This window comes from Manihot esculenta, chromosome 17 (genome assembly GCF_001659605.2).
Source record: "Manihot esculenta cultivar AM560-2 chromosome 17, M.esculenta_v8, whole genome shotgun sequence".
Lineage (NCBI taxonomy): Eukaryota > Viridiplantae > Streptophyta > Magnoliopsida > Malpighiales > Euphorbiaceae > Manihot > Manihot esculenta.
The window spans coordinates 30,817,278-30,843,351 of NC_035177.2; the positions used below are offsets into that span (position 1 = coordinate 30,817,278).

Below are 26,074 nucleotides of genomic sequence, written 5' to 3' on the forward strand. Positions count from 1 at the left end.
TAAATAATAAAAAAAAAACTAAATTTAATCCGATAAGTAAAATTAATTAATTAATTTTTATATTTTTAAAATATATTAAATAATTTATATAAAATTTTAAATTTAATTAAAAACTCTATTTTATTAATTTTTATCACCGTTACTATTAATATATACGTATTAAACTTAAAAACACTTTACTTGAATTTGTAAAATTACAAAAATTATTTAATATTTTTAAAAATAAAAAAATTAATTAATTAATTTCATTCTACTATAAAAATTAAATTATAAATTTTCAAAAAGAAAATGGTACTGTACATCGAGGACACACGAAATTAATGTTATTTCTCATAAAAATATTAATCTTTTTAAAATTGTGAAAGTTGACGATTCCCTTTTCTTTTTAATATCTTCTTTATCATAGGCCAGCTGTATCGGTGGACAGAGAGCATGCTTAGTCATAGACACGATTTCACTATTATTAAAATAAATAAATAAATTATAAATGTAATAATTTAAAAAAATTAAATGATATAAAAAAAACTTAATTTTTTAATTTTAAAAAATATTTGATATTTTAAAAAATTTACTAATTAATTTTTTTATTAAATTTAATTGTTAAATATTGTAAAAAAATTTAAAATATTTAAAAAAAATTAATAACTTTTTTTAAAATGTAAGAAAACAATTAATAATTTTTTTAAAATTATAAATATTAAATAGTAAAATAATTAACTATAAAATTAATAGATAAATTAATTATTAAATTTTTTAAAAATATTAAAAATATTTTAATATATTTTTTTAAAATAAAAAATTAATTAATAAATTTTCTTATATTAAAAATTAAATAATAATTTTTTTAATTTTAAATAATTATACAGTTGTGCATGTGTGTGGAAATTTTTTTTTTTTTCTCTCAAAGTGCTTGTTTTTTTTTGTTTTTTAAATGGAAGTGCACTGCATATGTAACTCACAGGAGACTCGATCAATGGTTGAAACATCAGAGTTTCCAACAGCGCAGTACATTCAAAAGGAGTACCCTTTTATTTCAGATGAAAGGCTTAACCAGCGATGGCTAAAATTTATACATCTGCGTCTAGATGATGACCTTATTCACAAATCATAATTGCTGGAAACACCAAGAGTCAGCATTAGGATGATAAGTGAGAAAATGGAGAAGTGTAATGTCGTACTGGCATCAAGAAAAGCTTTAGTTATAGTAGCCGCCTTCTAAAGTTGCGCGTGGTGCCTTGATAGGTTTGAACCAGCAATCCCACACCTATACCAATTCCAAGACACACGCTTAGGCCAATTCCAACACCTACCCGAACACCAGCATTGAACCATGAGAGTTCCCCATCTTCACCTTCTAGATATTCTGTTCCCGAGTATAAGTGATTGTAGTACTCGTTTTCCGGCTTGTGATTTGAGTATTCTGACATCTGCATTGTTAATAACTGAGATTAAAGAAGAATGTTTGTCAAAATTTACAATGTCCCTTCAAAGAAAGCCAAACAAGACCATGCATCTTCAGTGGTTTCTCAACAGTATGGAAGCTTATATATAAATATCTACAGAGTAAATTACCAAGACTAAAATCATTTTTTTAGTAAAATGGCAATATCCCAATCACAGTCGATATAGGTACAACAGGCAAAATGAAAAGTCGGAGTAACAGAGGTAGCAATGAGCGTAGCAGGCTCAATCCCCATACAGGAGCATGTTTCAATCACAAAAACAAATGCAATATTGCATTGCTAATATATGCCAGGCAAGTATTCAGTTGAACAGCTCATTGTTTCACTACAGATTTTCCAACAAATATAGTTATCTTTTGAGAAAATTCAACACTTATTACAACACTAGCACAGTATGTATGCAACTGTCAACTTAATATCAAGTATCCAAGCTTCAAGCGTTGGTTAATTATTTTTTAAAATATTCCTTAACAATAAGCATGAAACTTTTGCTGCAAGTCAAATAATAAACCAAAAATATACCCGTAAGGGAATTCTGGAAGAGACATAGTCCTGGCCTTCAGTTGCCTCATATTCTGGTATAGAATCTAACATGCCTTTCCTTATTTGCTTCTTACGGAAATTGAGCTGCAAAGTCTTAGATAAAATAATTGGAGTGCCTGAGAAGGATCCTGCAATATAGACCTCAACAGTAGGTAAAGCTGAATCCGAACCCAAATATTGTTTCGCCTTCAGGAAGCTAGTCCCTTCAGTAACATCTGATTCACAATTCATGCTCCATCTCTGGCCATGGCCTCTTGATTTCCCCATGAGACCATTACTGTTGCACATTTCAACAACCCCAGATAATATAAGAACATCCTTATTGAAAACCTCAAACTTCACACTCCCACTAATCCTTATGCTATCAGTGCTAACAAATGTAGCTTCTTCTGACTTCTTATCCAACCTATCCCTCCTAAGAATGATTGATGGCCCGTCAGAGTTGACAGAAACTCTAATACCATTTACTTCAAGAAGCATATCAGGGTGCAATGGAATGTGATTAACTGTAAGGTACTCAGGAGTTGAGTCATCAATCTCACATTTGCTAACGCGAACATAGAACACTCTTAAATCAAGCCAAGGTGTTGATATCTTAATGCTGGGTTGATAGGAACTGTGTCTTGTAGTTGTATGACCATTGTCCAACAACCCATTTCCATTAGATGTTTCATAGGAATTCTCCATGGCCCAAAATGTTTTTATTCCTCCTCCTCAATCAAATCCTTCCACTTTGATTTGCTTGCTAACTTGATGAAATCCATTTCTTTAAAACTGATAGGGAGAATAATAACCTGCAGCCAAATGAATGTAGTGAATTGACAATAATTCAAGAAATCTAAATTGGTCATCAAAAAGATGAAGAACCAGAAGCAACAAACCTGCTGATCAAGAAGAAGAATTGTGATTGCAAAGATTAACAGACGTGAACAAAGGAGACTACATGGAAAAACAGATAAGATTCAATTACCCCACTTAAATTATTGATCAAGCAAAGTAAGCTACACAGAAATGGGCACCAAAAGGAAAATTTTGAAAGAAATGTTTCTCACTCAAAATCAAAATCGAAATTTGGGGCAAATCCAACCCGGAAGAGAGATACAACAGCTAACAAGGTCAGTGAGAATGGAAGTTAAACAACACAATAGATGATATAGAAGACAAAGGGCTTGAACTGAACGGCAGGAACCATAGATGAAATCTGAGAAACATACAACAAGCAGGTCAGGACAGGGAGAGTTAAGAAGGAAACAACTACAATAGCAGAAGCAGAAACAAAAAGATAAAGCGATAAGAAGATGAGCAAACGAGCTGGAGAAAAGTCCAAAACTACAAATACACAATCGTGGGAACCCATGAACTGACAGTATCTCTCACTATGAATATAAAAGCACATATACAAAAAAGCCAAAATGATTGATATCCAGCACTAAAAAAAATGATCTCTGTCCAAAACTGGTTTACATCTAATTATAAGTAGGAAGAAAGCATCAATCAGACTCAACTAATCCGACCCGTAATCCTAGTTTTAAATAAAAATATATCCATAATCTCAAAAAATTGAAAAATTAGCAATAAAGAAATAGACCCAACTAGCCAATTACACCATAGAAATCAAAGCGAGCACCATTTCAGATTCAGAGAAGATTAAATCCCTCCAGTGACATCAAAGTAACAAAATGAACAAAGACAAATCCTTACGGATTCCAAAAAAATGTCAGAATATACGACAAATTATACGTGTCATACGTATAGGCAACTCTTTCTCGCTCTTGCTCTCTGTCCTTTTCTCTTTTCCTCTCCGAGTCTCTGTAAAGTGTGTAATCACTAAAATAGAACAAATAAAATTGTATTATTTTATACCCATAAAAACTCGCCAGAAAGCCAGTCTTTGCGCGTCTCCTTGGGGCCTCCGCAATCCAATACCGTCAAATTTGAGGCCTATGTAAAGCTTGAGCGTCCCCAATAAAGAAAGAGAGGAAAGCTTTTGATTTTTCGGAAAATTAAAAAACAGAGCACACCCAAAGCCTACAAATTCTGCAAACAAACTTGGGATTATCCCCAATTCATAAATGAAAAATAAACGGAGAAAGAACAACCCTGTTCCTCAAATTACAGATACAAAACAGGGTTGTCCTTAATTTTGATTCAGAAACTGATGAAATTTAAAGAGCAAGCCGAGATGCAATGATGGGTATTCGCTTAAATGTCTTTTTTAAGGCTATCTGTGATTATATTATAGAGAAGTGGGGTCTTTCCTTATTTGATATTGCTGAGATCTTATCCAAGAAGAAATGGTGCAAAGTTTACAAGGCCGATGCTATTGAAAAGGATGTGCCTTCTTTTTTCTTTTTCTTTTTAAAAAAGTGTTTTTGTATATTAGATTTGTGAATCTGACTGAGACATATGTTTAACAGCCGAGCTTCCTCTCTAATATCGTGATAATGGTAAGGAAATAGTAAGTTGGTTTCTCACTCTCCACTCCTGCACTTACGCTTGAAGAACCAGAGAAATCTGAACAGATTTGTCGAGAAAACCCATTGAATAATTTCTCCAAATTGAATCTATCAAAACAATATATAGTTGAATTAGACAATCCGGATTTGAGTTTTACGCGTTGATATTCGTTTCTTAAGTCCGTTTAAATAATTAATATGATATATTGTTCATACAACATCTATAAAATTTTTCATATATTATTTAAAAATTAAAAATAAAGCATTTTATAAATTTTAAATTGTAAACAAGTTTTTGATAGGTAATAGGTTTAGTTTGCATATAAAATATAAGGATAATTACCATTATGTCTATGTTGTTTAACTTAATTAATTAAAATATTTTTATAATTACTTTAAAATATTTTTATTAAAAAATATATATAGACTAATTTTTATTTATTTTATTATTAACCTATTAGTTAAAGTCGAAAAAAATTGTAGTATTGTGTCCTGTAATTTATCCAAATTAATTTGTTTTATAATTATATTAAAATATTTTTATATTTTTATTTTATTAATTAAAAAAAATATTTATTAGTTTTTATTATTTTTATTATTAGACTAATGATTAAAATTGAATAATTATTTTTTATATATCTAAATTAGTTTCGTATTAAATAAAACTCATTATTTACCTCACTAGTTTTATCAATATCACAGTCTCATTGGTTAATTCCGAATGTCTATAATGTCAATTCTCTATTGTTGATTATAAATTTTTATTTTGAAGACATGTGAAAGAATATGAGAAAAAAAATATAAAAATAGATTGAAAAAAGAGTGGATGGTGAATTCTATTTGATGAAAAAACACGTGGAGAAGAATATAAATACAGATTAAAAAAAAAGTGAATAGTGAATTTTATTTGATGGGAAGTAATACAGATATAAATTATTATTATTTTTTTAGCTTTTACTAAAAAATTAATGACAAAATAGATAAATAATAATAAGTGTCATTTTTAATTAATATAATAAAAATATAAAAATATTTTAATATAATTTTAAAATTACAGAATATTTAAATTATTTAACATAAACTTAACATTAAAATAAATAAAAACTAATGAATATTTTTTTAATTGATGAAATAAAAATATAAAAAAATATTTTAATTAATTAAGATAAATTATAAAAATATAATAATAATTATCTTTAATATATATATAAATCAAATGAACCCTTAAAATTTTTTTAGTCGAAACAGAACAACCAACTATCAATTATTAAAATAAAATAAATAATTTTTTTAAATAGATAAATATGCCTTAAAGTACATATATATCCTTTAAATTTTAAAATATAATAAATAACGCCTTCCATTTTTTTTAGATAAATAAAAAGCTATAACAAATTATATATATTTTTTCAATTCAAATCTATATAAAATCATGTTTTCTTATGCACAAGATTTTTATATTTTTTAAAATATTTGAATATATAATATCATGATGAATATTTGGTGCATTAAGTAATCGTTCATTTATGGGTTTATTGATTTCTTTATAATTACTTTACTGATTTAATATACTACAATGAAATAAGATGTCAATGTTATGGAGAGGTTAATAAGTATAAAAAGATGCTTTCTCTGCCCCTTTGGGTAAGGGACGGGCATCCTTTTTCTCATTTAGAGGAACGAGTTTTCCTCTTCTAATTTTAGGTGGGATTTGGTTGCATGCAGGTGGACTTACTGATTTCTCTAATAATGGATGTTTGCATGCTTCAGAGGAGAGGTGATGTTTCTGTCCAAACAACCACTTTTTTTCTTCTAAGCTCTTCTCTATCATTTTTTTGAGTTTCGGATGGTTGTTTATCGGTTATTAGCAATGGAGATCTTTGAGTTAATCGTGTTTGAGTTAATCGTTCTTTCATACCTCAGTATGTCTATATTCTATAAATTACTTAGAAAGGATCTTTATTCATGGTTGTGACACTAGATATCTCAAAGGCTTATAGTTATTTTTTTTTTCTGTGGATCGGTTGTCCTCAAGGTGCGAAAAAAGTCGTTGGTGAGTTCTAATTCAATGTCACCTCCCTTACTTGGATGATGCTCTGTGTTCATGGTTGGATGCTTTTCGTTTGAACTACAGGAGGCTCTCCTCTGCTTTCCTGACAGTTCGATAGTCCTTTTTTATTTTTGCTTGTTGAAATTGTCGGTCACTTTTGGCGGTGAGTGCTTCTCAACTTTTCTTAAGTGACGGCGAAGTCAAAATAAGCAGCTTGGTACTAGAGTTTTTGCTCTTACCCTTAGGACTTTGGGTTTGTAAGTTTGAGTCTTATTTTTTTTTATTTAGAATTGACTTTAAGTAGTTTTATTTTTCAGTTTTGATTTGTATTATGGTAGGCCTTAAAACACTTCATCAACTGACAAAATTACTTTTGATAAAAGAAAAAGAAAATAAAAAAAATTCAAATTACATTTTCTTTTTTAAATTTGTAATACTATATTTGAGGTTTTTGAAAAAGAGATTTAAATTTGAAATTTGATAATTATAATTTAGATAAACTGTAATTTAGTCTCTCTTATTTAATAAAATATCTATTTTAGTATATTTATTTTTAAAAATTCACATTTTTATCTTTTACATTAAAAAAATTATAAATTAATCCCTACCATTAGAATTAGAATTAACTTACCATTAATTTTTATAAAAGGACCAGAATGCCCTTTATATAAAAAAATTTATCCAAACACTATTTTCCACTTCAAAAATTGTGAATCTCACTATCTCTCCTTCCCGATTTCTTTTTCTTCTTCTCTTCCTCCTTCAGTGGACCCAAATACTTTAAAAACCTATATACTGCTCTCAATCTCGCTTCTGCTTTGGATCTCGTCATCATCGTCGTCATCTCCATCATCATCGATGCAGCTCTGTCTCGCTGGTGCTGCTCTATCTCGCCTTTGCTCTGGATTTTGCTATCATCGCTGATACTTCTCTATCTCACTGGTGCTCACTTTTGCTCTGGATCTCGACGTCATCCCTTTCATCGCCGGTGCTGCTCTGTCTCGTTGTGATTGCCAGTACTATTTTGTCACGCCTTTAGTGTTGTACCAATGCTATTCTGTCACGTCTTTAGTGTTGTACCATCCACAGCTCTCATTGTGCAATTTTATATTTGTAATTAGGAAAAATTACTTTTTAGTCCCTGAGGTTTAACGTAATTAACACTTCTGTCCCTCTATTTTGGCGACCCAACACTTAAGTCCCTCACTTTCTCTTCCGTCCAAATTCGTAGTCCTTCCGTCCATTTAAACCGTTTGGTCAAAGAGTCAAAAGTGAGATGTGATGATTTTTTCCAAAAATGCCCTTCTTTCAACGTGAAATTCCAGAAGAAGAAGAAGAAGAAGAAGAAGAAGAAGAAGAAGAAGAGGGTTAATTTTGTCAATCAGAAAAAAAAGTGAGGGACTTAAGTGTTGGGTCGCCAAAATAGAGGGACAGAAGTGTTAATTACGTTAAATCTCATGGACTACAAAGTAATTTTCCCTTGTAATTATAATTATAAAGTGTTTATTTGGTCATTCTCATTTTATACTATAAAAAATGAAATAAATATAGTGTTTATTGGGAATACGGCGATGATGTGGCTGGCTGCTTGATAATCGCCAAATAAATTAATAATCTTGTAATTTCTAGCAAAATGAAAATGTACTTGATAAAAGTAACTCTGCGTAAGACTCATCTTATCGAGAGAGGACAAGTTTTGATATCGAGAGAGGACAAGTTTTGATTAGGGCTGTAAACGAACCGAGCCAAGCCGAACTTTGAAGAGCTCAAGCTTGGTTCGTTAAAATTTTTTCGAGCTCGAGCCGAATTCGAGCTTTACTCATATCGAACTCGAGCCAAGTATTAAGAAGTTCAAGTTTGGCTCGTTTAGCAAACGAGCTTAGACGAGTTTTATCGAGCTGAGTCGAGTTTTAATCGAGTTGAGTCGAGCTTTAATCGAGTTGAGTCGAGCTTTAATCGAGTTGAGTCGAGCTTTAATCGAGCTGAGTCTCGAATAGTTCACGAGTAATTTAATTTATTTACATGTATAATGAGTTTTAGTTTAAAACTAATAAGTTTAAAACTAAAATAATTTTAGTTAAATAAGTATATTTACAAATTAGCATGTAAACTTATAAAGATGAGTTTTTAAATCTCAATGATCCAAATATATGAAAGTTTAAGAGTGTAACTAAACTATATAGAGCTGAATTTTAAAAAATTTAGATTTGGCTCATTAAAGTATATGCAGGGTTTGAGTTTATTTATCTTATAATAGTAATTTCAGTTTGCTTAACGAGACTGTTCACGAGCCTATTCGCGAGCCTGCTTATGAACTCAGAAACAAGCCGAACTCACGAGTCTTAACGAGCCGAATACTATGGAGCTCAAGTTTAGCTCGTTTACCAAACGAATCTAAAAATTAAGTTCGAATTTGGCTCGTTTAGAAATCGAATCGAGCTCGGTCGAGTTTTTATCAAATCGAACCTCGAATAGCTCACAAACGGTTCGAGTCATTTACACCCCTTAGTTTTGATGAGAGTACTGATATTTAAGTGTTTGAGTTTTTCTTTTTCGTTTTCTGTAATGAAACCAAACTTTCCACCTGTCTAATTATTATCGCATAGCCCCTAATTCTAGTAACTACTCATAATTTAGTTTAAATAAGGATATTATGTAACATCATATTCTTGATTTAGTCTCTTCATAAATTTGCAATGGAATTTGATGATGTGACTAATCACATTTATGGCTTGTATTGAAATAGTCACAAAAAATTTGCACTTTTAAATTTTTTTTAACATTAACTTAATTACTAAGTAAACTCTATATTTTTTGTCCTTTTTTAAATACGGTCAACATTAATTATTGGAAAATTTTTTAGACCCACTTAAATTTATGTACTCGGAATTAAAAATTATCCCTATCTACTTTATAATAACTATCATTTTAGTAAATTTTTTATTTTAGATAATATATCATTTTGAAAGGTTTAAGATAATATTAATTTTTATTTTTTTAAAATTATTTAATTTTAATATGTAAAAAAATATAATCGTTTAAAAGATATTTAAAATAAATTATTTTATTTTTTTAAAATTAAAATTATTAAATATTAATTTGAGTGAATAAATTTTAAATGGTAGATATTATAGAATAAAAATAGTAATTATTTAAAATTTCATAAATTCTCTTTCTTCACTAATTTATTTTAAGTAACTGGATGGAACGAAGACCACACCACTTACATTCAAATTAGACTAAAGTTATTATTATTATTTAAATTTATCTAATATTTAATTAAAATTTCTCTTTATTTTTCATACTCGTCATAAATTTGATTAATGATAATTAAATACTGTACAATCCCAATTAACTTTAGATATTTTTAATTAGTAATTACTCTTTATATTTTTATTTATCTTTTATTAATTATTCTAAAATTATTATTCATTTTTTTATACTATAATAATATATAAATCAACTATTATACCTCGATTTAATTTTATCTTAATTTTAAAATTTAATAAAATTTAATATTTTTAAAATAATATAATTAAAAAATTAATAATTATATATATATATAATAAAATAAATAAAAATTATAAAATAGAGAAAATATCATTTAAAACTTTAATGATTCAATAAAAAAAATTTAATATGATTTATTTAGAATAAAATATCTCTGTTTATAAATATTATTTAAAAATATTTATATTTAATCAATTCTTTATTTATATAAATAAATTTAATTAACGATATACTGAGTTTATAAAATCTGAAAGGAACTCATCACATTATAATCTATCTCAAATCCAGTCGATCACTGTTTAATTTTGTCTTATTCAAATCAAATCACATTAAACTCATGAAACTTTTCCATCCCCTTAATCAGTGCGCCTAACTATTTTTGACTTTGCTAAAACGACAAAATACAAAGATTATGGGGGCACAAGAGAATGGACAACCTTGAAGGTATAAATTTTTTCTTTTTAGAAATTGACATTTTTGCGGCTAATGAACTAGCATTAGAAGTTGTAATTTTGGAGACTGATTTTGGATACAATTCATGTTAGTACTGCAAATATAATTTTACCTAAAAGAAAATAGGTTAAAGAACAGAATCATAATTTCAGGAAAAAAAAAAAAAAAGAACAGAATCCTTATCTTAACATTTATGCCCTAATCCTATAAATACGTAACAATATTTCAAGATAAGCAACTATTTTCTCTCCTCTCCTTGCTCTCTCATATTTTGGGTCGGGGGGGTGGTGGTTGGGGGTTCATCCTTGGATCTTGGAAATATTTTACAAACGGAGAGAAAAGTGGGCTACAAAGATTTTCAGAGTCATAAATCGTCCTCTCCTATTCAGCCCAAACCATTTTAGGGCGCCATACAGCATACAATCTTTAGGCCCGAAACTGTGCTTGCTATCACGGTTCCTTCAGGAACTTTGCTCCTGAATGGAAAAAATGTTAACTACCACCCTACTGTCAATGGATCCTGGTAACTCCAAGTGTCACGGCAAATATCACCTCTCTTTTCGATTGATAGTAACCACTAGTGGGAAGAATAAAAAAGAAGGAAGGGATGGCCCTGAATCTGATTTTAATCTACTTCCATCAAGTCTGCTAAAAGCATAAAACAGGCTGATATTTGCTTAGAAGTAAGAAAATAATTCAGTTTTATAAGAAATGACAACAAAAGAACCTGGCAGGCAACAAGAGATCCGCGGTTCTATTAAAAGAGTGATATGGTTAGAGAATTCAATTGCCAGTGGGCACTCAAACCAATTTTGAAAGCCAACAATTGGGGCATGCTTCAGCTTTACCAAAACTCTCTCTATCAGTTTTATATCCTAGGTATTCTAAATGTCTCTAAAGGTCTCCTTGAGAATCAATCAACACTATTAACTTCAGCAAATAAGAACTTGAGCCAACAAACAACTGCCATCAACGTACAATAATTTGATGAATGTGAAAATGAGATGAGGTTTTCTACAGCTAGAAAAGGAAGTATACCATGTCTATGACCCATACTAACAAATAATCCCAGCCAAGTGATGACATTAGCCAATCAAATAGTCATCAGAAGGAATGAAATGGTACAGAGGTGAAAGCAAGCCAACTTTGTTCGTAAATGACCAAAATCTGTCACCGAGGAACCGCAAAATCTAGGAAATGCCAATGAAAAAGCACAGAAGAAAATCAGTAACTGGAAAAAATTTTAACTAATAATAGAAATGAAATTTGGTCAAGTAACATGAAGCTTAAAATGGGTTAGGAAGGAAGGTGAAAAACAGGAGAAAACAAGTTAACAAGGCAAATTCTGAAGGGAAAATGGCTCTAATATACAGCACAGGAACCAAAATCCTCGAAGATGCCCTCAATGTCTACTTTCATCAGATAACCTCCCCAACAATGTTTCAAGTGTCATATAAGCAAACCATTTTGAGGATTATAGGTTCATAGTTATTCCTAATTTCTACAAAACCTATCATCCATGGGTTTTGTGCCACCAACAGCACCAGATGGATCACTTGAATATTGAACTTAAATTCCACAAAGGAGCAAAGCTTATGTGGCACCTGATAACTTTCCCAACGGAGAAAATACAGCACAATGTAGGACCAATAAGTGCACAATAAATGATGTAACTAGGAAAAAATCCTAAATTTCACAAGAATATCTCCAAGGGATCAAATTGATGGGCTAAAGAGAAGCAAAATTTTTGAATAAATTTAAAAGCATTCAGGATTGGAACTTTCATGTTAGAAGCTCCGTTGATTCTTCATTTGTTTGCCAAGCCTCTAAATCAGCATTGATGCACAAGCCTAAATTATCCAATACAGCATTGATGAAGTGTCAGTTTTAAAGTCTCCTAGTTGCTCAAATTCTACAATTCCAATTACAAAGGTCTTCTATCTTCACTCTTAAAAGAAAAATTTAACCTCTGCAGTAAACTATGACAACCAAGACATTTAAATGGCACAATCAAGTACATGTTCAAAGGGCAGCTTATGGTCATTATTGCATCTGAAATTTCAATGATCATTCTAGACTTTAGTTCATGATGTCTCAGAACTGCTTCTTCACATCCCACTGCATGGTAAATAAGAAAAAGCCTAGTATAGCTCCAAGAACCCATAAAGCCACTAACAACCAGTGACAGATCTACCGCAATCCACTTTTTTCAAGTATATAATGTGAGGTGGGGGAATGAAAAAATAACAGAGAAAAGGAAAACAACAGCATCCGCTCAAACAAGTTTGCCTATGCTGCATGCTACAAAAACTGAAATCAAGCATTAAAAAGGATCTGATATCCTTTATCATCCAACATGGATCCAGCAGGCTGTCACAATGGTGTTGCAAGCCCTATCGCATGTAGCAGAACAAACAAGTCAGAGGCTACCATAATTGCAGGATGAGTAGTTCTAGTAAATGAAAATCCCTAAATGCAAGATCTTAATCAAACATAAAATACGTAATTCATTCCCATTTCAATCTCATTTCAGGAAACAATAAGCATGGAAAAAGGTTGATAAAGGCCTGGGAAAGTAAGCTGTTTTTTGAACTTATTTGTTGTTCTGTTCACGACATTTAGTTTTCACTTCCTAAAAGAACAATATATTACTTTGTATGGTAGACTATATTGTACACATCAAATAATGGATGAACCTCATTAGCATAAAGAATAAGCAACAAGCAGCTCAACAGGTCCATTGCATATTAAGGAACAAAAGAAATGACCATAATTTTCCAATATCAACTGCATTTTAGACAAAAGCAAGAAACTACCGTGAAAAACAATTGAGTGCATAATGCTACTTAAACAATAGAAACAAGTAAAATAAACAAAACTCTCTCGAAAAAAAATGAAGATAGAAGTAGTGTGCAAGAAAAAGCATAGTTACAAATAAAATCACCTTGAGAAAGCGAACTCCAGCAAGAGGAATCAACAGCAATGCTGGATTTGAGCCGAGCATTGGCAATAGCACTGTGAAGCGGCATTAACGACTCCACACTCCCAAAAATGGATAAAACCCTACAAAGGAAACGAAAGAAACCACAATTACAGTCACTTTCATAAGTGAAAATCGATCAAAGGAGAAAAAAAAAGGCAGAAGTTCAAGCATTCGCATTACATAAATTTAGCTAAACGTTGCTATAAGCAACAACAGTGTCACTCATGTTCTTAAAAAGTTATTTTCTATTTGAAACTAGCTTCGATTTTTTGAAAGAGATTTTTGTGGAAAATTATACCTTGAAGAATTGGGGATGGCTCGTGTCGATGGCGTAGAGAAAGGAGAGGAAGCAGATTTCGCATTTAGGGCTTTCTGGGATAGGGTTCTGGACCGAGCGGCCATGGACCTTGTGCCTGTCACTATAGCTGATCTACAAAACGATGCCATTTTCTGTGCCAAGGGGAGCAGATCGACAATGAAGTGGACAAACACAACTTAAACCCTATATTAACTCCGGAAGATTTCGACCAAAAAAAGAAACTCCGGAGGATGGAAGGGTTTAAGACTTTTGAGATATTTAAACGGCGTCATTGTAAATAAAACACACCGTTTCACCATCTTAAAACGCACCGTTAGTAGACCGACTTGGCTGACACCAATGTCGTAGTTTTGTTTTTGTTTTGAGTTTTTTTTTTCTTTTTTTTTTTAATTAAGAAAATAAAAAAAGATCACTCCATTTATCAGGTGGTTTCGGATTTTCAGTCGCTTCTCTTCGAATCGCCAGCGAAGCAGAGGAAGAATCCCCAGTCGTCCTTGCCGTTGTCAGTACCTCACCAATGGCTGCGATCTTAGCTCGCAAGTCTCTCTCCGCGCTTCGGGCTCGTCAGCTTGTGAGGACTCTTTAGCCCTAACTTTCTATCGCTTCCTGTTTCGCTTCCTCTCTTTGTCTAGTTTCCGGAAAAATGTAGGAAATGGTGGAATCCATATAAATTTCATTCTTAGTTATTACTGTTTGCAACTCGAGGCTAATATTCCTTTTCCTTTGTCATTTTCCTGTTTAATTTTCATTTCGGCATTTATATGGTGTGATTTGTAACGTTTTAGATTGTGAGGTAGATTTGAATACCTAGCGATTGCAAATGGATTTACTGGTTTAAATTTAAATTTCTCGCCAGTTTTAAAGAATCTCGCAACTTTTTTATGCATATCGTTGCCTTTGAATTAGTGTTTGTCGCACCTTAGTTTGGTTGAAGATCTTTTTGGGGTTATGACTATGAATATTTATTCTACAATGTGCTGGAAGTGGATGTGCACTTGGTTATATTCACTGGACGTTTTCATGTTACATCTAGCTTTACGAAATGGCGATGATTCACTTTTGATTCATGGGCATAAGAAATGAAGCCCATCCTCTAATTTGTTTCTTTTCTTTTTTTTTTTCTTATTTGTTTGGTTGCTACAAGCTGCCGAATTTTAGGTGCCATTATAATTGCGTATGCTTTTTGCTTCAAGCAAATTGTTTGCTTATAGTCCTTTAGTGTCATTTTCTAAAACCTTAATCTGGGTTGAAAAAATGCATAAAGCTACAAGGAAATTGTTAGTGTAATGAAAGAGTGTTGGATGATGGCATGGAGAAATGTTTTTCATTGTTCCTTTGCTGGGTTATGTGTTCAAACAATGATAGGTATGTGCTGGAATAACTGTTTTGGTTTTCTTAATGTTACTAATATAACTTTTATGATTGACCTTTTTCATGTTTCCTTTATGAAGTTTGATGTCTTAGTAGTCTGCATATTGCAATTGCTGACACTGCTGTTTTGCCACTGTTGTAGTACATTTTCATCATAAAAAATAAGGATAATATTGTTGTTCTAGCCCTTTAATATACAATTGACATTTTTCATATTGCTTTTTTGCGTTGCCTTTTTTCGTCCCTTGAAATTGGCTTAATGTTAATATATTTCCATGCTTTGTGTGTTTAGGCTGTCTCTTTACAAGCATTGCAGGGCTCAAACCAATATGCACTACAATCTTGTGCACGCTTGTATTCCACCAAAAAAGGTTTTCCTTACTCCATTCAGTTTATTTTTCAGCTATAAATCTCTCTCTCTCTCTTTTGATGGAGTTCTCTCTCTTTTCTCCCCCCTTGTTGGGCAGGGAGAGCATTGCATAAACCTTTAGACACACAAAAAAGAAAGAAAAAAAGTATGGCTGGTTGTGCTAAAGGTGCAAAGAAGAAATCACATCAAAGTGAATAGCCATATAATATCTCTCTGATGGGGCAGCTAAAGTTAAATCAGTAATAGCCATGTTGCTGTTGTATAATATCTCTATATGCGTTTATCAGCTTTACCAGAGAAAAGCATGGATTTGTTATGATTTTGGATAAATTTCTTCAGAGACTAGCCTGAAGCAAAATGTTTGCAAAAATTATTACCTATAATGACCATTAGGTAGAACGCTAAGTTTGATGTAAATTTTCTTGTTCCTGGACTGCAATATTTATGCTGCATCCATGTATTTGTGGCTCATGTTTTTTCTTTTCATTTGCTAACCGCAGATGATGAAGAAAGGGAGCAGCTTGCAAAGGAGATTTCCAAGGATTGGAGTTCTGGTAATACATTTTTCTTGAAAGTATATATTGATGGGGATGTGCAGCAGTCAATGCAATTTGAAATATAAAATAAACTCATTTATATTGAAATGAAAAACAAATCCAAAATTCCACCTATTGTTTTTCTTTTTTTTTGTTGGGTCAGTTTGTTAACTTGCGTTGAGCCCTGAATTTAATTGGGATTTTAGGTTAACCAAAAGAAGTACATATTATATGTGTGTGTGTATATATATGTATATGCATATAAATACATATATGTTTGTGTAATTCAGTTTCATTTCCTCTGCTAATTGATGAGTAATCCCTGATACTTTTTGAGTACTTGCAGTTTTTGAAAGAAGCATAAACACACTATTTCTCACTGAAATGGTTCGTGGTTTGATGTTAACACTCAAGTATTTCTTTGAGAGGAAAGTGACTGTAAGTCATCCTAATTGCTATCTGGGTTTCTTTGGCATGTCTTTGTTGCATCATGATAGAAAAGATATCTTCCGTTGTACAGATCAATTATCCATTTGAGAAAGGTCCTTTGAGCCCCCGGTTTCGTGGTGAGCACGCCCTTCGACGATATCCAACTGGAGAGGAACGTTGCATTGCCTGCAAACTCTGTGAAGCTGTAAGATCAAAATTTTGTTGGACTTCATCTGAAAAGATGTGTATTCTCACAAACATGCTTTGTACAAGTACAATATGCAAAGTGCTACTTTTTGTTCTCCTGTTACACAGTTCCCTCTTCAATCAGTTACTAGGTTGGACTTTATCAGATTTTGCCAGAGTTCATATTAAGTGAAATTGTGTTGATTCACCACAAATTTCAACAAATTGATTGTTCCTCTGCCGTTTTTCTCTGGGAAATTTTTTTTAGTATCATCCATTAAACATTTACAGACAATTGCCTAGCAGGTTTTGTATAATCCTGCATGTTTGAAGCCTTCCGCAAATGCTGCTATTGTGAAGCTGTAAACTTTTGTGCATATTGTGTTTTCTGTTATCCTTTTTTGCATTTCTATTCTAGTTATATGTGGCTCAAACATATTGCAGTTTTTTTTTTTTTTCAATAGTTCAAGTTCAAGGTAGTGAAACTCCATTAACTGCTGCATACAATGTTGAGAGCTGATTCTAAATTGGGTACTGGATTATATACTTTGTGGCTTAAGTTTTATATGTGCTCTATTGTAGGCATTTCAAGAAACAGGTCCTGTTCCAATTATCATAATGTACCATATTAATATATTTGGATTGCAACAGTCTTTCATTATGTAGTGCCTTCAGTAGTTGTATCAAGTAGTGGTTTTCTCATGAGGCCTGGTTGTTTCTCAGATATGCCCTGCACAAGCGATAACAATAGAGGCTGAGGAACGTGAAGATGGAAGCCGTAGGACAACTAGGTCAGGGGTTTAATTGTGCCTAATTTCTCTCTCCACTTCATTCCTTTGATCCTTTTCTCTCCCCCTTGCCCTCAACAACCCCCCCCCCCCTCTTTCTCTCTCTTACTCTGTTCATCTCTCACTTGCATCTGTGTTGATTCTGCAGGTATGATATTGACATGACAAAATGCATATACTGTGGATTCTGCCAAGAGGCATGCCCCGTTGATGCAATTGTTGAGGGGCCTAACTTTGAATTTGCAACAGAGACGCATGAGGTTATTAGCATTTCTTTCATGATTGGGCTACTTTTACTGTTAATGAACCGATTACTTGCTAGAGATGAACTCCTCTCTTAACATTTAAAATATGTTGCAGGAGCTTCTGTATGACAAGGAGAAGCTACTTGACAATGGGGACCGATGGGAAACTGAGATTGCAGAGAACCTGAGATCTGAGAGTCTCTATCGCTGATGCTTTGCCAGTGGACACTCAAAATTTTCAAGTGAAAATAAAAGATCTGTGTACAGGTCTTGAATACTTGTATTGAAATTTTTTTGTGATTCAGTAATGGTTCTTTTTCATTGAATCTGCTGTTGCTGCTACGTGTTAAAGATCGAAAAGAGATGGATAAAGAACTCCAATGTTACCGACGTTTCCGTCTCTAGAATTTTTAGTTTGATGATAATGCACGAGTAGCTTCAAACTTGTTTGAATTGGACCTGATTGTTGGTCATTGGGCTCTGATCTGTGTAGCTGAATGTTTCTGATTTCAACCGAGACAGTAAATGGGGAATGCTTAGTTTGTTCCTTACTCTTTTAAGGCTGATCTATATGGCTCTTCAAATTTATTGTTTCTGTTTTGACAGAGTTCAATGTATCGTAATTGCTTAAACTTCCTTTAAGGTGCTTATTTCAATGAAACATTACATTTTTCGGAATAATTTTTATATCTTCTGATTTTTAGAGGATTAAAAAAATTATTTGATTTCAAAAAATATTTAATTCAAGTATTTGTCAATTGAAGTAAAAATTAATAGATTAAAAAAAAGAAAATTATTGCAATTTGTAAGGAAGATAAATTTCATTTTTTAAAATTGGAACTAACTGTCATTAAATTTTCTATATTTAACATTGTTTTTATTTTTTAATATTACAACTAAATAAAGAAAAGTAATTTTTTGAAAAATGCATTTTTCACATATAAATGTAAGTTGGAAGCAATTGTATGAAAGCTATAATAAATTTATATTTAAGTGATTTAAAAAAAAATTGAAACTGTTAGATCTTGAGAAGAGTGAATTTTTGGATAACAAACATCTATAGTTTAATCTTAGTAAAAGACGAAAAAAAATATATCGGATGCTTCAAAAAATATACTTTTTTAACTCAAAATATTTTCTTTTATAATATTTTAATATATGTAAAACAATTAAAATATGCTTTAAAAAATATAAAAAATTAATATCATTTACAAAAAAAAATTTGAAGATTTTTTTTTTCTAAGAACTAACTTGAAGATAACTTGTCTCCTCCCAAACGGTGAACAAATGCCCAAGTTTTAGGTAAATCTTGAAGCCCAAAACAAGAGCCCAGCCCTCTCTTTCCTTGCCCTAGCTCTAGCAGCAAGCGTTTCATTTGCATCATCGCCAGCACTAGACTGAAAAGCTCTGGTGGCTATGTTGAAACTAGTCTACTAAAAACTCACATAGCCACAAGAGAACTTGCAATCGAGAGATAATGGCAGAGGAGGCGATTTTGGGCTATTTAGAGAATCACGAAGAAATCTCTGACTCCGGCGAGTTCGCCGCAGCAAGGGGAATCGACCACGCTGAGATCGTCAATGTCATCAAAAGCCTCCACGGTTTCCGTTTTGTCGACGCTCAGGTATTTTTTACATTATCTGTATTTCTTTCTATACATATCACTATGTAAAACTCTCTTTGCATATGAATTCTTAGCACATATAGTTTTCGCTCTATTATTTTGTTCAAGTATGCAATTAGTTCATCTTTTAGGGAGTTTAATTAATTTTTGCACTCAGTGAGAGCAAATGCGGGCTAGAAGTGTTAAAATTATGGTGTTAAAGTGACGATTGGGAGAAATTGTTTCTTGATGAACTGTTGGTCAACCTGGGTTGACGGATTGTCAGAGCTAAATAACGCTTTACTTAATTATTTGAATATTGCACAGGACATCAAGAGGGAGACATGGGTACTTACTGAAGAAGGGAAAAAGTATGCTGCTGAAGGATCGCCTGAAGTACAGCTGTTCTTGGCTGTGCCAGCAGAGGGCAGCATCTCGAAGGATGAGTTGCAGGTTATTGTTGCTTTCTTTATTTGCGATTTGTGCATTATGTCACAATGTATGATTATTAATGAACCCCTCTAAACCTTTTTATCAATGATTAGTATATATGATTTTACTAAGTAGGATATATAGAAATTATTTGGACTTTTCTCTTAATATTTGTTATTTCAGTAACATTTTCTCCCTAATCTATGTGAACGAAGCAATTGTAATACACTAAAATTTGATGTTGCATTGATGCAGAAAAAGATCAACCCTGGAATTTTCAAAATAGGGTGCGCTCAGGCTGGAAAGAATAAGTGGGTGGAAATGGGAAAGAATATATCAAGGAAGGTACACTTTCAAGGTCTTTAGTGGCAATAAGGTTTTTGGTCTTTTTAATTGAGAGACCTTTTGCTACTTTCAATGCTGTACACTGTATAAAATTGGTATTTTTGTATGTCATATCTTTTATGCTCATTTGAATGCAATAATTTGGTTGGCAATTTCAAAGCGTTTGCTAGGGTCTGTTGTTGTTTTCTTCCATGATTAGATTAATCTATGCATGTCTGCTTGATAACTATATTCATATTCCTGTAACAATATGATCACTCGGTGAGTTTTACACCTTTAACCCACAATTTTGAATGTGAGTTTGTGAGTCCTTGTGGTTGGTTATTTTTATTTATTTATTTATTTTTTGCCTGTAGGTTCAACATGTGGAAGACCAAGTAAAGGACTTGCTTTTGCGGATTCAAGATGACAAGGTTCATGGTTTTCTTTAATGCATTTAATGTTCCTCAGTTTTATGCCAGTTCCTCAATCCTTTTTTAATCTTCTTTGGAGTTATGGGAGTTTTGTTTCTTAAGCATATGTTTTCTAATATGTCCATAGTAGAGTAGGTAAAATTTATGTTATGTTTTTTATTAGGTAGTTGTATGGTAGTGTAGACTGGATGGTGCTCATTGTTTAGGGTAAGGTGTCAACCTGATTTTGAAAAAATGAATTTTGTTACATAAGTTGAATACTAATACGATTAGTCTTGGCAAACTTTTCTGAATGGTAACTATGTGATATTGCATTAATTAGTTTAATTAATTCTACTGGTCAGTTTGTTTAGCTTTCAATATGAGCATGAGCTAGTCATGTTGTTTGGTTTGTAAGTTTGTGTGAGCAAAATGCAAGTATGATAGAAATGAACATAAGCTTTTACAGTTATTCAACTACATATGTATTGTCATTAATTTTGTGACCAATAAAAGGGTAGAGGGAACTGATTTAGGTTAAATGGTGGAAAGCCAGGTTTTAAAATATTATAAAATAGCTGAAGCCTCTGTTCCCCGCCTTCTTTTTGGAGTGGGGGCAAGGAATTGTAAAGGTATCTCCAGTTTAGCTTTTTGTTGAATGGAGCATGAACATGGGATTTTGGGAATCTTTCCCCTGTGTGTATTCATGGTGACCTTTGTGGGTAACAGTTTATGGTTTGAAAGTGGCTCCTCTTTTAAAGACTGTTTAGGAGTGGATGATTATGTTGTAGTTCTAACTATTTTCATCCTTAGGTACTTTTCCATGTTTCCTTCGGAAGCAACTTATCTGCGCTGTTTCCTATATTATATATGCATAGGCTGTTTTATGATGCTTCTGTTGTTCAATTTGCATTTTATTTCTTTATGATTCCAGGCAATTGGCAAAGATGACATTAATTCGTTGAAAGCAAGAAAGCTGATCGTTTTACAGTAAAGATCTTACTTCATTCTGTTTATTATGTAGCATATTTGAGTGACCTTATTGTCTGTGGCGAAACTAAAAGTTTCTCTGATTAGTTCTCAAAGGTATTTTACTAATCATTCTTGTGCTCCAGGACTTGGAAGGGCTATTCAGTGAGAAAAGGTCCTAATTATGCACCAAAAAGAAAGAAACCAGCAACTGATTTGACTCGGGAGAATCTACAGAGGTATACTCATATTATATTTATATGCATTTATGTATTCACAGCCCTTTGTCTAAGTTGACTCTGCTATTTGCATGCTTCATTATGCCAAATCATTGTATTCATGTATTGTTTGTGTGGGTTTTTACTCATTACCACCAATAGTTGGGGACAACTGAGTAATAATATGTCAATGCAGAGTCTCTTCTGTGCTGTATTACTAGAAAAGGCTTCCCTATCAAATGAAGGTGGTTATGGTTATAAGTAGTTATGCTGAACTGTGTCCTGCACATCTGAGTGCATATACTTGAAATGTTCTGCATTTCATCTATGTTTTCTTTTTCTTGGCTTTCCAAGGAATATAGATCTATATATTCTGAAGTGTGCTGTACAGTATAACCATTATGAACTGAGGACAGTCTTGCATATTACTGGCATTTGATTTTGCCTCCATGCAATTACATTTTTGACAAATTTATCTAATTTTCTAGGGGTGATTGGAAGGAACTCGAGTTTAAGGAGTATAACTTCAGTGCCAAGGGTCCACCACCTGAGTGTGGCCATCTTCATCCACTCAACAAGGCAAGAATACAATATTTTCTTTTCCAAGTTATTTATTTATTTATGAACATATGAATACTGGATGTTGTAAGATGGTTCACCTGACAAGTTACTGCCAGTGCTGTATGACATTCAGTTTAGAACTCATTGATGCCAAATAATTTTTTATTCATCTTAACCCTTCTTTTGCTTCAAAAGGTATCTTGCACTGCATGATTCATTTTACAATTGATTCCAAATGTTTCATTTAAATGATACTTCTTTCCATTGAAGGTGAAAGACCGCTTGAAGGATATATTTCGTCAACTAAAGTAAGTCCAGCCCTTTGTGTTCTTATATATATACTATTTGTCTGATTCTGTTCTTATATTACTTTTGACTTTTTTTTTTTAATAAAATTTGGCATCTTTATATATTGTTCTTTTAATGGATGCAGCTTCGAGGAAATGCCAACAAATAGATATGTTGAGAGCAGGTATCTGACTAGTGTAGCATCTCAATATCTTAATTGTCAATTGGAGCTTCTGCTGATGTTGGTTTAGCATGTGAAACTTTACCTGATGGTACTAAATATAACAGTAAATATAACAAGATGATGGCTCTTCTTTCTTTATGTTCTCCCTTAGAAAGATTATTGAGAAATTGTTTTGGCTTGAACATGTTTCCTTTTTTTTTGTGTCTGCATGTTTTAGAAAAAGTGGTCTGATTTATGGGTTCTCGAGTGCTGAGTATTCTTAATATTAGTTCTGCTTGTACTTCAAATTACAGCTTCTGGAATTTTGATGCATTGTTCCAGCCACAACAACATCCTGCTCGTGATTCACATGATACATTCTTTTTGCAAGGTAGGTTTAGCTCTTGATTTTTTCATTTTCTTTTTTGGGCTATTTCTAGTTTCATTCTGATCTCCATGTGGTTGTGTATGTAGTTCCATCAACAACAAGGCAGCTACCAGAGGATTATGTTGAACTGGTGAAGCAGGTTCATGAGTCTGGGGGTTATGGATCAAGAGGGTATGATGTGTATTTCTATCCCTTACTATAATATCTTATCAAATGTCTAATTCACAGAAATACTATACATATTTTTTGCTGGTAGATATGCATACGAATGGAAAAGAGATGAAGCAAACAAAAACCTTTTGCGAACTCACACAACAGCAATTTCATCACGGATGCTTTATGCATTAGCACAGGTGCTTTTGCAATTCTGGTTGTTTGCTCAGTGTTCTATCTCAATGATTGTTTAAAATACTCTTACAATTCTAACAACATTTAGATGTGCAATGACTTCTTTATTTGATGATCCTTTCAATACTGCTTTGCTGCAAATATGCCCAGAAAGGACTCAAAGCTAGTTTTGTTAATATTTAATAACCTGCACTGTGCTTTTAAGAGCAAACAAACACATTCATCCATAGAGCCTTGATTCTGTCGTTTCTACTTTCTACTTTCTACCTCTTTACCTCTTATTTCACCTCAGTAATGAATCTTGCACGTCATAAGCACCTGAATAAAATAATTCACTTATCTAGTTTTAAATTTTAAGTTAATATAATTATTCACAATATTTTGCATTGTTAATTATAATTATGTAAGGATTTTGGTTTTCAAAAACTAGCTCCCCTACCCCCTTTTCTCTTAAACATCTTATTCCTAGTTTAATGTACAGTATAGGTGTTATTTATCACTTATTTTGTTATTGATATAGCACGCAAAAGAGCAAGCTTTTACCCCCAAAAGATACTTCTCAATTGATCGAGTTTTCAGAAATGAAGCAGTAGATCGTACTCATCTTGCGGAGTTTCATCAGATAGAAGGTATGTTTGAGTTTACGAAATAGATGCGGGGGTTAGGGCTTACTCTCAGGTTTTGCATCAGGAGTTTGTGTCCCATATGCCAGGTTTTCTGTTATGCAACATCAATAGTCACTAAATGAAGTGGCAAAATTTTTACTTTTTTGTATCAATACCTATTATTTGGATGTGGCCCAACCCATGTACCTTCCAAAGGCTTGTAGGGCCAGGCTGCTTTAGCAATAAAGCATGTCAGTTACTTTTGTATTCTAAATTTGGGTCCCTATCTAATGCATCAAGCATCTCTGTTCAAAAATTAGATTTACGCACTGTGAATTTTTTTTCTGATCAATTAACACTCCAAACTCCTGCTCCTGCACTTGGTTTCAGGTCTTGTGTGTGATCGAGGGCTTACTTTGAGTCACCTGATTGGAATCCTGGAGGACTTTTTTTCACGATTGGGTAATAAAATCTCATCCTACTAATACTTATTTTTGGTTTTAACTCTTCAGTGTATTTTCCTGTTCTTTTTCTTCCTAGGAAGCAAATACCAATCTTTGAATAAATCAAGTAGGTAGGTAATTAGGTATATTTAAGTTTTGTCAGTCAACACGGTAGGATTCCTGGTGGTAATTTGGATGTCAAGAGCTAAACTTCTTAATTTGCCATAAACATCACTTGTTTGATATGGCAAAGACACCGTGATCTTGGATGAGATTGGATCCTAAGATGAAGAAAATTCAATGGCTATTATAATGAGGAAAAATTCAACTTCTAAATCCATATTCCGCTTTCAGGGATGTCCAAACTACGCTTCAAGCCTGCTTACAATCCATATACCGAACCTAGCATGGAGATTTTCAGGTAATAAATAAGAGGCTACTGCTGCGGATCTATTGAATAATTTTGAAACTTTACCGTTAGCAGAAGTAATATACTGAAACATGCTTAATGTGCCAGCTATCACGAAGGCTTTGGGAAGTGGGTGGAGATTGGAAATTCTGGCATGTTCAGGCCTGAAATGTTGCGTCCCATGGGATTCCCAGAAGATGTTAGTGTTATTGCATGGGGCCTTTCGCTTGAAAGGTAAGAAACTGACAATTGCAAATATAGTAAAATGACCGAGAATTATTATGAAAAATATAATCAGTAATACTATATTGAATATTGATATTCTTGTTTTCCTTGTTTGAAACAGACCAACGATGATATTGTATGGAATTGATAATATACGTGATCTGTTTGGACACAAGGTACAGTCTTTCACACTTAATGTTTATGCAAGATAGGCAATCATGCTATGTTCATCGTTTGCTGAATCGCACACATTCTTGTAATTGCAGGTGGATCTTACACTCATGAAGAAAAACCCTTTATGTCTCATTGGAATTCGGTAGATTTCGAGTGTTTCTCCATTCTTATCATTTTTATTCCGTTTCCATTGGAGAGCAAATTGAACGAGTTATACGGGTGGAAAGTGTCAAGTGCCTGACTTTGTATTCTTTCGTCATCGCCATGTTACGAGTCCTATGACCTTGTACTGCAATTCTCAGAAGGGATTCTAACAATATTTCCTGGCTCCGAATTTCTTATAATTTTATATTTTTTTTCTCTATATATCGCCAAAAAATTAATAAAATATATTTTAAAACAATTAAAAAAAGTTATACTCGAACATTTAAATAAATAAAAGAAATTTCTCTAATTGTTAACATTTACATAGGTGTTTCTATAAACTTATTTTTCTTCACTTAATGAGCTAGGATTATTATTAAAACTAGTTTATATTAAAATTAATATAATTGTAAGAATAGTATGAAAGTAAAAAATGTATATCAAGTTAAATAATTTTGTCATCAGGCTGAAGAAAATATAACAAAAGTTACTTGGTTCAATTTACAAGAAAGTTAACTCCAAGCAATTTAAGTTTAATGTTCGAGACGTTTTTACTAAACGAATTGAAGTTATTTTTTAAATTAAATTAGCTCAGCCAGTTTTTTTTTTTTTTTTTTTTACCTAATTACGTGGTTTAAATTAGGGCAAAGTGAAAAAAGAATAGT

The 26,074-nt window shown here is 32.4% G+C and overlaps 4 protein-coding genes across 14 annotated transcripts; 2 read left to right on the forward strand and 2 right to left on the reverse strand.

Annotated features, from left to right (window-relative positions):
- Window positions 1–1,006: 1,006 nt before the first annotated feature.
- Window positions 1,007–4,223, reverse strand: LOC110605216 (uncharacterized protein At1g01500). Of its 10 annotated transcripts, none has more exons than XM_043952732.1 (5): window positions 3,870–4,223; window positions 3,059–3,207; window positions 2,888–2,945; window positions 1,986–2,800; window positions 1,007–1,427 (listed from the first exon to the last, which is right to left on the reverse strand). In XM_043952732.1, exons 4-5 carry the CDS (start codon window positions 2,691–2,693, stop codon window positions 1,200–1,202), a joined length of 936 nt encoding a protein of 311 aa, XP_043808667.1. In that variant the 5' UTR covers window positions 2,694–2,800; window positions 2,888–2,945; window positions 3,059–3,207; window positions 3,870–4,223; the 3' UTR covers window positions 1,007–1,199. The 10 variants fall into 10 exon arrangements, with proteins under 10 accessions (XP_043808667.1, XP_021599320.1, XP_043808670.1 ...); XM_021743628.2 differs by lacking the exon at window positions 3,870–4,223 and adding an exon at window positions 3,708–3,817; XM_043952735.1 differs by lacking the exon at window positions 3,059–3,207 and having other exon boundaries at window positions 3,884–4,223.
- Window positions 4,224–11,147: 6,924 nt separating this feature from the next.
- LOC110605248 (protein NONRESPONDING TO OXYLIPINS 2, mitochondrial) lies at window positions 11,148–14,015 on the reverse strand. 2 transcript variants are annotated; one of them, XM_021743677.2, is made up of 3 exons: window positions 13,757–14,015; window positions 13,420–13,538; window positions 11,148–11,665 (listed from the first exon to the last, which is right to left on the reverse strand). In XM_021743677.2, the coding sequence occupies exons 1-3, from the start codon at window positions 13,903–13,905 to the stop codon at window positions 11,646–11,648; spliced, it is 288 nt and encodes a 95-aa protein (XP_021599369.1). In that variant the 5' UTR covers window positions 13,906–14,015; the 3' UTR covers window positions 11,148–11,645. The 2 variants fall into 2 exon arrangements, with proteins under 2 accessions (XP_021599369.1, XP_021599368.1); XM_021743676.2 differs by lacking the exon at window positions 11,148–11,665 and adding an exon at window positions 12,491–12,868 and having other exon boundaries at window positions 13,757–14,011.
- Window positions 14,016–14,152: 137 nt separating this feature from the next.
- Window positions 14,153–18,262, forward strand: LOC110605247 (NADH dehydrogenase [ubiquinone] iron-sulfur protein 8-B, mitochondrial). The gene is made up of 8 exons (XM_021743675.2): window positions 14,153–14,348; window positions 15,441–15,519; window positions 16,019–16,072; window positions 16,401–16,492; window positions 16,575–16,688; window positions 17,393–17,460; window positions 17,606–17,717; window positions 17,818–18,262. The coding sequence occupies exons 1-8, from the start codon at window positions 14,295–14,297 to the stop codon at window positions 17,911–17,913; spliced, it is 669 nt and encodes a 222-aa protein (XP_021599367.1). The 5' UTR covers window positions 14,153–14,294; the 3' UTR covers window positions 17,914–18,262.
- A 789-nt stretch (window positions 18,263–19,051) lies between these two features.
- Window positions 19,052–25,629, forward strand: LOC110605605 (phenylalanine--tRNA ligase alpha subunit, cytoplasmic). The gene is made up of 18 exons (XM_021744236.2): window positions 19,052–19,326; window positions 19,633–19,758; window positions 19,993–20,082; window positions 20,439–20,495; window positions 21,409–21,464; window positions 21,590–21,682; window positions 22,150–22,240; window positions 22,493–22,530; window positions 22,656–22,694; window positions 22,988–23,064; window positions 23,148–23,232; window positions 23,318–23,414; window positions 23,930–24,038; window positions 24,405–24,476; window positions 24,812–24,878; window positions 24,975–25,100; window positions 25,213–25,267; window positions 25,358–25,629. Exons 1-18 carry the CDS (start codon window positions 19,180–19,182, stop codon window positions 25,409–25,411), a joined length of 1,479 nt encoding a protein of 492 aa, XP_021599928.1. The 5' UTR covers window positions 19,052–19,179; the 3' UTR covers window positions 25,412–25,629.
- Window positions 25,630–26,074: the final 445 nt, after the last annotated feature.

Coding starts and splice junctions, on each gene's coding strand:
- LOC110605216 (XM_043952739.1), bottom strand. CDS start 2,693: ATGGAGAATTCCTATGAAACATCTAATGGAAATGGGTTGTTGGACAAT. Junction 1,428..1,985: donor CTTCCAGAATTCCCTTACGG/GTATATTTTTGG, acceptor TTAACAATGCAG/ATGTCAGAATACTCAAATCA.
- LOC110605605 (XM_021744236.2), top strand. CDS start 19,180: ATGGCAGAGGAGGCGATTTTGGGCTATTTAGAGAATCACGAAGAAATC. Junction 20,496..21,408: donor TGCGGATTCAAGATGACAAG/GTTCATGGTTTT, acceptor TTATGATTCCAG/GCAATTGGCAAAGATGACAT. Junction 24,477..24,811: donor GGACTTTTTTTCACGATTGG/GTAATAAAATCT, acceptor TTCCGCTTTCAG/GGATGTCCAAACTACGCTTC.
- LOC110605247 (XM_021743675.2), top strand. CDS start 14,295: ATGGCTGCGATCTTAGCTCGCAAGTCTCTCTCCGCGCTTCGGGCTCGT. Junction 16,689..17,392: donor CCTGCAAACTCTGTGAAGCT/GTAAGATCAAAA, acceptor GTTGTTTCTCAG/ATATGCCCTGCACAAGCGAT. Junction 17,461..17,605: donor GGAAGCCGTAGGACAACTAG/GTCAGGGGTTTA, acceptor TTGATTCTGCAG/GTATGATATTGACATGACAA.
- LOC110605248 (XM_021743677.2), bottom strand. CDS start 13,905: ATGGCATCGTTTTGTAGATCAGCTATAGTGACAGGCACAAGGTCCATG. Junction 13,539..13,756: donor GCCATCCCCAATTCTTCAAG/GTATAATTTTCC, acceptor TTTCCTTTGTAG/GGTTTTATCCATTTTTGGGA. Junction 11,666..13,419: donor CTGGAGTTCGCTTTCTCAAG/GTGATTTTATTT, acceptor GGCATTTCCTAG/ATTTTGCGGTTCCTCGGTGA.